General features: G+C 43.9%; 1 protein-coding gene and 1 pseudogene across 12 annotated transcripts in view; one reads left to right on the top strand and one right to left on the bottom strand.

Annotated features, from left to right (window-relative positions):
- The window catches only part of BTBD19 (BTB domain containing 19), a gene marked incomplete at its 5' end in the record, with an annotated part of 36,646 nt that overhangs the window by 15,896 nt on the left and 9,570 nt on the right, over positions 1-11,180 (bottom strand). For 5 of the 11 annotated variants that reach the window (XR_013760058.1, XR_013760059.1, XR_013760060.1 and 2 more), the window contains 2 exons: positions 2,815-2,897; positions 10,273-10,309. Coding sequence is in view for 7 of the 11 variants with exons in the window: in XM_079116356.1 (XP_078972482.1) it covers positions 2,815-2,897; positions 10,273-10,309 (120 nt within the window). Of the gene's footprint in view, positions 1-927; positions 2,898-10,272; positions 10,314-11,180 lie in introns of those variants that run through there. The other 6 variants (XM_079116360.1, XM_079116353.1, XR_013760061.1 and 3 more) reach the window with 5 other exon arrangements.
- LOC306654711 (gem-associated protein 6-like) lies at positions 3,693-7,176 on the top strand (annotated as a pseudogene). Its single transcript has 2 exons — positions 3,693-5,444; positions 6,133-7,176. The product of its transcript is annotated as a gem-associated protein 6-like (transcript).

Here is an 11,180-nt window from a genome sequence, read left to right as displayed (position 1 = left end):
GCTTGCAAGGCACTCTACTGACTGAGCTATCTCCCCAGCCCCTTATGTGTGCTTCTTTTCTAGCTGAATATGAGTTTTTCAAATCTTTCCATTGTGCTTTTTGCTCCCTGTAAATCTGGCAAAAAGCAACAGCAATACCCATGTCACAGCCTGAACACTGTCCTCCCTTGAAAGGGCCTCTGCCTGAATAATTAGCCCATCATTTTATTTTTTATTTTTCTTAGTTGTTGATGGACCTTTATTTTCATTTATTTATTTATATGTGGTGCTGAGAATTGAACCCAGCGCCTCACACATGCTAGGCAAGTGCTCTTCCACTGAGCTACAACCCCAGCCCCAAGCCCATCATTTTTTAAAAATATTTTTAGTTGTGGATGGATACAATGCCTTTATTTTATTTATTTATTTTTCAATGTGGTACGTAGACTCAAACCCAGTGCCTCACATGTGCTTAGGCAAGCGTGCTACCACTAGCTACAACCCCAGTCCTATTCCCTCATTTTTAAATTCAATCTCACACAAAGTCTCAGGGCATGAACAAAATGTAGACAAAGTCTTTGCCAAAATGTAACAGGCATGGCCTTTGGTCTAATTTCCAATAGAGTACTCATTCCCTTCTGAAATTTGAGGGGAACAGCCTTTATTCTTCATATTCCTATCAACATTCTGGCCTTCTGAGCTCCCAGAAGAATCACCTATCACCAGGCATGGTGGCACATACTTGTAATCCCAGTGTCTTGGGAGCCTGAGGCAGGAGGATTGAAAGTTCAAGACCAGCCTCATCACTTTAGCAAGGCCTTAAGTAACTTAGTGAGACACTGTCTCAAAATAAAAAATAAAAGGGCTGGGGATGTGGTTCAGTGGTTAAGTTACCAAAAAATAATATTTTTGGTGCTAAGTTATACTGTGTGGTTTTTCAGAGAAACATTTTCCAACCCTGCCCACCTCTCCACACTCATTTCTCACCTTCTTGCATCATTAGCATGTGGGGCAGGGGTAGAGGGACAAAGCCACATCCAGTAAAGTCACCAGAAGTTATCAGGCAAGTAGCCAATCAAAGCTGAGCTGGGGAAACAGGACCTAAGAAAATGTTTTAGGCGGTTTGTGAGCTGGGGGATAGGAGCCAGGGCCTAGAGCAATCTTCAAGGCAGAGCCTCTGTATGCCAGCAGTTAACAAGGAGGCATATTTGATCACCAGCTAGCTAGATGCATGAACTATCAAGTTTAGGTGCTAGCAACAATCAGAAGTTTAGGTGTGTTGTGAAGGTTAATCAGCCCCATTGTACAGAGGCCTTGAAGAGTCTGGATGCACCCCTGGGCTAGAGTACAGAGCCTCACCCAGCAGGGCTCAGGATCTCTTATTGTCCTTCTCAGAACACTTATCCCTGAGCTGATCCACATATAAACCCTGGATTCCAACCAGGAACTCGGCAGGAATGATCCCATCCAAGAATACTGCCTTCTAACACCCCACTCAAAACCAGAAAACTATGTTCTGTCCAAAAGTTATAAACATGAACACACACACACACACACAGCCTACTGCAGATGAATCAACACCAGAAGCGAGGTGACGGGGAGAAGCAGTCGGCTTAAAACCTAGTGCAGGACATATCCTTCATGTCCAAGGAATGAAGGCCAGATATGGGTCCAGTAGTGTTAAAGTCACTAGGGAGGGACTTTTGAGTGAAGCAGAGAGGGCTCACCGGGCCAGAATAGTGTAAAAGACGTCAACCCACTGTGCTATTAACCAGCTGAAAAATCTGGACAAGTTGACTAACTTTACTGATCCTGAGCCTCAGCAGAAGATTAGAGCCTATTTTGTCTTGCACACACTAGGCAAGAACGCTACCACTGAGCTATATACCTCAGCCCCATTCAGATTTTTTTTCCCCCATACTGAGGATTGAACCCAAGGCCTCAAAGGAGATAGGCAAGGGCTCCAGTACTCCACCCTGAACCATACCCCCAAGGCTTTTGTTTTATTTATTTATATTTATTTATTCATTCATTCCCTTCCTCGGTACTGGGAATTGAACCCAGGGGAACTTACTACTTAGCTACACCCCCAGCCCTTTTTATTTCTCGTTTTCAAGCCAGGTTGGGCTTGTACTTCCATACTTTCTGCTTTAGTCCGCCCAGTAGCTGGGATTACAGGTGTGTAATCCTGCCTGGCTCTTTTCAGGATTCCCCCGCCCCCGCACCCCGCACCCCGGCATGGGGATTGAACCCAGGGGTGCTTAACCACTGAGCCACAGACCCCAGCCTCCATAATTTTGCATTCACCATCCCTCTGCCTAGAGCACTGTTCCATCTCCCCTTAACCAAACCCTCAACCTTTTTTTTTTTTTTTTTTTTTTTCGGTGCTGGGGATCGAACCCAGGGCCTTGTGCTTGCAAGGCCGACTTAGCTATCTCCCCAGCCCCTTAACCATCTTTCAAAATGAATTGGATATCATCTTCTCCAGGAGTGGTAATGTGCTTCCCACTGCCCTTGAGCGCGATGCTTGGCTGTTTTAGCTACTGTTTCCCTAGGACTGGGGGTTCCCTGCGGGTAAGAAACAACAGAATGGAACCCTAACGATTGGGACCATCAATTTACCATTCCCATCTCCCCGTGAGGGAGTTGACACCAAGCACCTGTAACCGGCGGGAAACGCCCGCACCTCTCCGGGCAGATGAGTGCGGTCCCAGGCAGACCACAGAGAAGACGGAGAGTGAGAGCAGACCCGCAGGGCCCTCGGTGGCGCAGGAGGCCCTAACAGGTCCCACAGCTGTTACCCGGACCAGCCCGGAGCTGCCTCAATTTGCATACCCATGGTGCACCAGGAGAAGACAGCTTCTCGATGCTAGAGTTCCATCCCGAGGGGTCCTCTCCACAATTGTACGACGCGACGCCTGTGGGAAATACACGTATATGAAATAAACTGCAGCCACGAAACGCGTGCAGCGCAGGCACTGAACAACCATAAGTAGTTTAAGTGTTGTGTCTTTCTGGGAGGTTGGAAGCGCGCCCTACTACTTATGCTCTGGTTTCTCTTCAGATCGTATAAATCTTTCGCCTTTTACTAAAGATTTCCGTGGAGAGGAACAATTGCGAGTTATCACCCAATTTTTTTTTAAGGTCTCACCCTGTGAGGCCTAACTTGAGAGTTCCAAGAATAGAAATTTTCTTTCTTTTCTTTTTAGCTTATTTTAGTGTTTAGTATTGCGTTATTTCACTTGAGGTTTTTCTCGCTTCGGGTTACCACACACCGAATTGTGGGGTTTTTCCCACCATTTTTACTGATAACGGGAGTTTTTTTTTTTTTATTTGAGATGATCTGAATAAAGGTTGTCTGTGGTTGTTTTGTGTTTCCACCTGACCCCTCGATCTACTGCCGGGGGTAGGAGTCAACACACTTTTAATTTTTTTCCCATTCAACTCTGCTAATTTTCCATGTTGGAGAAACAAGACTTCCCACAAGGTGTTTTCCTTTAATTTCCAAGGCTGGCTTTTGACTCCTGGGTGCTAATGGTCCTCCTGCCTCGCCTTCTAAGTAGTTGGGACCATAGGTGCCTCCCATACTTGACTGAGGGCTTTTCTAATGGAACCAAGCATTACAACAGTTGAGTAAATAAACAATTCCACACGGATAACATATAATCTCGAGGAAGTGTTGGGCAGAAAGCATGTTTTGATAGTATGGACAGTCTAAAAAAAAAGTTGGATGTCCCAAGGTCTTAGTCCTAAAAGGGAGCTTATCTATTTCCCCCGATTTAAGTAAATACTATCTAATAGCTTTAACCCCCAAATGTATAGCCATCAGCAGATCGTTGACTTCTTAACTTCAAAGCATATATTTCATCCATTCACATTTTATCACCTCCACTGCCACCATCCTAGTCCAAGATCTCTTGCTGGATTGCATTTAGCCACCAAAGACGTTCCTTCTAGATCAGAAAGTTCACTGGAATGAACTGACGGATTAAATAGAAAAGACAGCAAATTTATAAAAGCACACAATTGATAATTAATGTGGGTCACAGGAGTGAGATTGCCCAAATAACCCAATGAAGTCCAGATATTACTATACGTTTCTTCATAGGGGAAGGAGAGATGAATGTGACAGTTTTGAGGGGTAAATGATTATTAGGAGAATTAAGAGACCTGAAGACAGAAATTCGCTTGTAAAATGACTCTCTCTAGATCATTCACTTATTTATTTTCGCAGTGCTGGGAGTGGAACCCAGAGCCTGGTGTTAGCCAAGCACGCTACCACCAACCTGCAACCTCAGAGCTGCTTTAGAATTCCAGCCAGAGGGACAGAAGTTACCATGAAACAAAGTCTCATCAGGCACAGTTACATTTCTCAGCCATTTGTGATAGATGAGATTTCAGGGTAGGGATGGAAGGCAAATATCTTTTCCTTTCTGGGGCCTGGTGCTCTTTCATTGAGCTACATCACAGTTTGGGGGGTCTAGTCTTACGACCCCTAAGAGTTTATCAGAGTACAGCCTCTTCCAGCACCTGTTGACTTTGAAAATACTCAACAAATTCTTCACTTGTGCAACCATCACTGAAGCAGTTGGGTCCAGATGAAGTTCAATCTCTTTATGACTTTTGACCTAAGCAAGAGCCAAAAAAGGCATTTCTCTTAAAAAAAAAAAAAAAAAAAAATTAAATTTTGTAGTTGTAGATGCACAGCATGCCTTTATTTGCCTTTTTTTTTTTTTTTTTTTTTTTTTTGTGGTGCTAAGGATGGGACCCAGTGCTTCACATGTGCCAGGCCAGTGTTCTGCCACTGAGCCCAGCCCCAGCCCATTAAAGGCATTTCAGTGCATCGTCACACATTCAGATTATCTCCTCCCTCTTTCCAAGGAGCTGAGAAAGAAGTACAATGTTTGATCTCCACCAATCTGAAAGGATGAGGAAATTCAGGTTGTATGAGGACACTGTAAATAAAGGTCAGCAGATTGGCAAAGCAGTCCAAATTTTCAGAAGGAAATATACTACAAACATTGAACAGGTGCAGTGGGAAAAGGCTAATGGCACAACTGTCCACGTGGGCATCCACTCCAGCAAAGCTAAAACTAGACGAAGACCGCAAAAAGATCCTAGCACAGAAAGCCAAATTTCAGCAAGTAGAAAAGGAAAAGGGCAAACATAAGGAGGGAACAATCGAGAAGACGCAGGAATAAAGTAGTCTTACGACTTTGATTAAAAACTGCTGAAGTGGTCGCGGCGGGGGGTGCGGGGGCGGAAGGCGTTCCAGCTGCTCTTTCCTGGTTCGCAGGGTTAAGCGTTAAGCACCACGTGGTATTTAGCCAACTGGCAACCATGAGTGAATGGATGAAGAACCCCTTAGAATGGGAAGACTATGTTTACAAAGAAGTCAGAGTTCTGGCCAGTGAGAAGAAACAGTATAAAGGATGGCTTTTAACTACAGATCCAGTCTCTGCAAACCCTAAATTACATCCCCCACCTTTTTTTCTTTTTTCTTTTTTTTTTTTTTTTTTGGGGGGGGGGGGACAGTCTCACTAAGTTGCCACGGCTGACCTTGAACTTGTAATCCTCCTGCTTCAGCCTTCCAACTCACTGGGTTTACAGGTGTGCACTACTGTGCCTGGCATAACTTTTTAAAATAAATTTGGTATTGGGGATAAAACCAATTGGGGATAAAATGCAATGAGGGCCTCATGCATACTGAACACGCACTTTGCCACTGAGCTACACCCCCCAACCCAACTAATGCTTTAGAAAATACATTAATTGTAGGTAGGGGCTGGGGTTGTGGCTCAGTGGTAGAGCGCTTGGGTAGCATGTGTGAGGCGCTGGTTCAATTCTCAGCACCACATATAAATAAATGAATAAAGTCTATCTACATCTAAAAAATATTTAAACAAGAAAATACATTAATTGTATTCCACAATGATTAACCTTATGTCAGGAACAATGTTTAGATGTTTATCATCCTCAGTGAATGCTTGTCAAACAAGTGAAATCATTTGGTGGTAAGAGAATTAATATTAAATATTAAATTCTAGTGACTTATTTGGGTTGATACCACCTCTCATTGCATTGCTTCTTCTGTAGTTTCATGGGCCTTTTGATTTTTCTTTTGCAAATCTTCTCTAAACTTTTCTTTCAAAGTATTGTTCTCATGAACTTCCTTGAAGATGGCAACTTATCTGTGACTGGAATTATGGGACATTCTGTACAAACTGTTGAAATTGTGAGTGAAGGGGACCATAGAGTGAGAGAGAAACTGAGGCATTTGTTCATGTCTGGAGACTGCAAAGCTTACAGCCTGAAGATCTGGAAAAGAGAAAGAATAGCCTAAAGAAGTGGCTTGAGAAGAACCACATCCCCATCACTGAACAGGGAGATTCATGAAGGACTCTCTGTGTGGCTGGGGTCTTGACCATAGATCCACCATATGGTCCGGAAAATTGCAGTAGCTCTAATGAGATTATTCTGTCCCGGGTTCAGGATCTTATTCAAGGACATCTTGTAGCTTCCCAGTGAGAAGTCAAGAACTGTGGACACACTAATTGAAATTGACTTCATTTTTTGTTGTTGTATCATGGAATGTTTTGAATTTAAGTCCATCATATTATGAAACTTCAGAGGCATATGAGTGTTGTATCTTTGTGTGTATAGTTTAATTTTTGTTATTTTGGCAAAATCAAAACTGAATTATGAGTGCTAATTTTGTTGGGAAATAAATGAACTAACTGGTAAAAAAAAAAAAAAAAAAAACTGCTGAAGTTAAAAAAAAAAAAAAGCATACCAAGGTGCCATATTTTAGGGTGCAGTATTCTGGGCTCCTTCACCTCCTAGCTGTTCTCCCTCTACCTCTCTCCCACCCTTCCTTTCCATTCCAATCCCCAACACAATCAATAATTTAAAAACAAAAATAAATATGGCCAGGTGTGGTGGTGCATGCCTATAATCCCAGCAGTTTGTGGAGGCTGAGGCAGAAGGATTTCAAGTTTAAGCCAGCCTCAGCAATTTAGTGAGGCCCTAAGCAATTCAGGGAGACCCTGTCTCTACCTCCCCCACCCCATACTGGGGATTGAACACAGGGCCTTGTGCTTGTGAGGCAAGCACTCTACCAACTGAGCTATCTCCCTAGCCTGAGACCCTGTCTCTAAATAAAATATTTGTTAAAATGGCTGGGGATGTGGCTCAGTAGTTGAGTGCCCTGGGTTCAATCTCCGGTACCAAAAAAAAAAAAAAGAGAGAAAGAGAGAGAGAGAGAGAGGAGGGAGGGAGGGAGGGAGGGAGGGAGGAAGGAAGGAAGGAAGGAAAAAGAAATCCAAACCAAGTGTTGTGGCCCACTACTGTAGTCCCAACTACTGGGGAGGCTGAGGCAAAAGGATCACTTGCACCCAGAGGTTCAGGACCAGCATGCAAAACATAGTGAGACCCCCATCTCAAAAATTAAAAAATAAATAAATAAAATAAACCTTGAAAAGGTAAATCTATCTGGGCACAGTGACTCATGTCTGTAATCCCACCAATTTGGGAGGCTGAGGCAGGAGGATCACAAATTCAAAGTCAGCCTCAGCAACTTTGTGAGGCCCTACACAGCTTAGCAAGACCCTATCTCAAAATTAATAATAATAATAATAATAATAATAATAATAATAATAAAAAGGGCTGGGGATGTAGTTCAGTGGTTAAAGTGTTCCTGGATTCAATCCCTGGTACCAAAATAAAGTAAAAAGTAAAAAGCACGCTGGGCGCAGTGGCACTTGCCTGTAATCCCAGCAGCTTGGGAGGCTGAGGCAGGAGGATCAAGAGTTCAAAGCCAGCCTCAGCAATTTAGCAAGGCTCTGAGAAATTTCGTGAGACCCTGTCTCTAAATAAAAAACAAAAAGGGGTAGGGATGGAGCTCAGTGGTAAAGTGCCCCTGGGTTCAATCCCTGGTACCAAATAAATAAATACATACATATATAAAGCTAAATCTGATCCTCCTGCACAGACCCCTCCAGTGCTTTTCCCCAGAGCTTACTTCAGATCGCTTCTCTAAACTCATCTCAGCAGAAGTCATTACTGACCCAGGCCCCTTTGCCCATCTTGCAGTACATGACAAGTTTGGCAAGAGAAGGTTTACTCATGAGATGGCCAACTGTGAGAAGGTACGAACCATAATTCTCCAAATCTACCTCCTCTAGAACAGGACTTAGGGGTATTTATGGGGATAAAGAAACAGAAGGCTCTGGGCTGGGGTTGTGGCTTAGTGGTAGAGTGCTTGCCTAGCATGTGTGAGGCACTGGGTTCAATTTTCATCACCACATATAAATAAATAAGGAAAATAAAAGCCCATCAACAACTAAAAATATATTAAAAAAAAAAAAAAAAAAAACAGAAGGCTCTGAGACATGGGAAAAGGCAATTGGAGGTAAGGAAAAGTGAAGTAATTAGTAGTCTGTGCAAGTGTAATCAAATGTAATCAAATGTCATGACTTTTCATAGGATGTAAGTTTGGAGAATGGCAAAATTCACATGGGTGGAGTTTTGGCCCTCTGACATCAAAAGGTCAGACGTGTATAAGCCCAAGTGACGGGTTGATGGATTTCAATCAGTTTAGGCTACCTCCAAGTTCCTGAAAAACAATTTAGGCAACCATTACCATTGTGACCAGTGTGTCCCATAGCAAAGCTAATGCAAGTAGTGCTTAGCTTCATGAACTCTAAAATTGCTGATAAAAACAAAATGATTAGGGCTGGGGATGTAGCTCCATGGTAGAGCGCTTGCCTAGCACGTGTGAGGCACTGGCTTCGATCCTCACTGCCGCTTATAATTAATTAATTAATTAATTAATTAATTAAAGGTATCATGTCCATCTACAACTAAAACAGTTTTTTTAAAAAATGACTACAAGATTGGTTGGAGATCCAAGATGGCAGACTAGAGGGAAGCTGGGTTCCTTGTCGCTCGTAACTTGGGTTGCAAGCAGAGGATATCTGTTTCTTGGTGAGGCAGTTTTTGCTGCTTATTGATCCCTTGCTGTTTATCCCATTTGTCTACTGTGATCACCTGCAGTCTGCCAGCTTATCGACGCCTTTTTGAATGCAGACTGCTCTCTGTCAGGCGTCTATCATCCGCCATCTGCCTGCCTCTTGCCTGTCCATCGCCTGCCTTACACCTATCCATCATCCATCGCCCAAGGTTCAGTGACCAAACTGACCGCAGACCACCAGTGGAGCACCAGCTGCCTGCTGTTGCCTGGAAGTTCACTGTCACAGTACCTGTACTGTTTGGTTACACGTGGCTGCCGCCATTTCGAGACAACAGCCAGGTCCCGTAGGACCCCTGGCCAGACTGACTGAGCCCCGTCTCCAGGATCCCTCAGCCCGACAGATCACTCCCTGCCTCTGGGGCCCTCGCATCGACTGACTGCTCCCCGTCACCAGGATCCCCAGACCGACTGACCGCACCCTATTAAAGCCAGAATTAAGAACAGATAGTTAGTGTAGAAATAGGGGATCGGATCAAATTGAGGAAATGGAGGCCATAAAGCCATCTGCCCCTGGAAGAATGGAATGTCAAGGATCTCCAGAAGCCATTGATTACCAAATTTACCTGCCTTCATCAAGGACTGCAAACAAGGAGCTGCTAATTGGTGCTCCCTGGGCCCTTATCTGCCTGAATTGAAAGAATGGACATTTTTTTAAGCTGTCTGTTTTATCTCAACTCCCTAAGGTCTCCCTCCCAGTGATGGGAACAAAGCCCTTAAAGCTGTTCCAGGAAACAGCCCCAAACAGAGAGTAAAAGGGTAAATTGAGCAAGATAGTGCTCAGACAGTTAAGATATATAGGATATAAGATTACCAGAAACTGTTGACCAGAATCTATGCCCTGTTGTAAAACATTGTGAAACATTTTGTATGTTATCAGCAAACCCAGACCCCCTTTGGAATTTCCCGGCGGCTTTGTTCCCCTTTTCCCTTCCGTGTGCGACCCCTCCTGATGTGTGGTTTCTGCCTTTATAAACTTGTAAGATTTTCTGCTCGGTACTCAACTCCTCGACTCCTGCGTGAGTCATGAGTTGGGTCCCAGCACGCTGGAATAAAAGCCTCTTGCGGTTGATTGGGGTTGCCATCAATCTGTGGGACAGAGTTAGGATCTCCATTTTGGGGGTCTTACAGAATCACCCTGGCCCTCCCCATGGTTTCTCACTTAATGCAAAACCAGGCCTAGTCACGTAGGCAGGAAGGAGAGATAAGGGGGGAGAGAACTGGAGAACAAAAGAGATTTTATAAAAGATGTAGGGTGCGCGCACTTCTTGGGACTTTTAGAACATCAGCCATGGCCCCCTTCTTCCTGCCGGGAGAAGTCTGTATTATTACCTTTAAATAAAACCTGCTTAATATGCTTGCCTTGGCGTGCTTCTCTAGTGTTCAATCTTCAACATTAGAAGGAGCAGAATCACCAGGACCTTAGACCGACTGCACCCCACCTCCAGGATCCCGCAACCACACCAAACACACCCCACCTCCAGGACCCCTGCCCCACCAACTGCACCCCAACTCCAGGACCTCCAGCTGACCATGCCCACACCCCCGAGCTGCAGCTCCCCGCTTGCCAACACATTTGGAAGCCAGAGTGGCCATCTTGGATAATCCTGGAAGCTGGTGCTCCGATTTTTAGGTGCAGCAAATCCCATCCTGAGACGCCTGCTGGAGGCTTGAAGCTCATTGTCAGGTACCTCTCATGCATCAGGCTACTGAAGACTGGGAGGTTTCATTACTATATGACTATTGTAGTGTAGATTTTATTTTTTCTCCTTATTGAAAAATTTTAAGTTTTTATTTCTTTACTTTTCTCACTCTCTTTTCTGTTTACCTGTTCCCTCAGCGTCTCTTTCTCCCTTTTTCCATACTAACAACCTACTTCTTTTGATTATAATTGCACTCTTTCTATGATCTAGAACTTCTATATATTCTTTTCTTATCCCATTAACAGCTACATCCTACACCCCTCTGCATCCTCTTTGTCCTCCATTAGAAACTGTAGACCTTATTGCAAATCTATTTGTTATACTGAAGATAATAATTGAACTCATCTATTTATTATGACAATATTGTTAACGTCCTCATAGGGGCTATTCGGTTTTGGTTGCATACTGTCCAAACTGGGCACTGCTAATATTGATCTCCTCCTTAAAGAAAAGGTTTTGGAAACCTACAG

Source organism: Sciurus vulgaris (assembly GCF_902686455.1).
Source record: "Sciurus vulgaris genome assembly, chromosome: 1".
NCBI classification, from domain to species: Eukaryota; Metazoa; Chordata; class Mammalia; order Rodentia; family Sciuridae; genus Sciurus; species Sciurus vulgaris.
The sequence above is the reverse complement of the archived record's forward strand: the minus strand, read 5'-3'. Positions and strand labels throughout refer to the sequence as shown.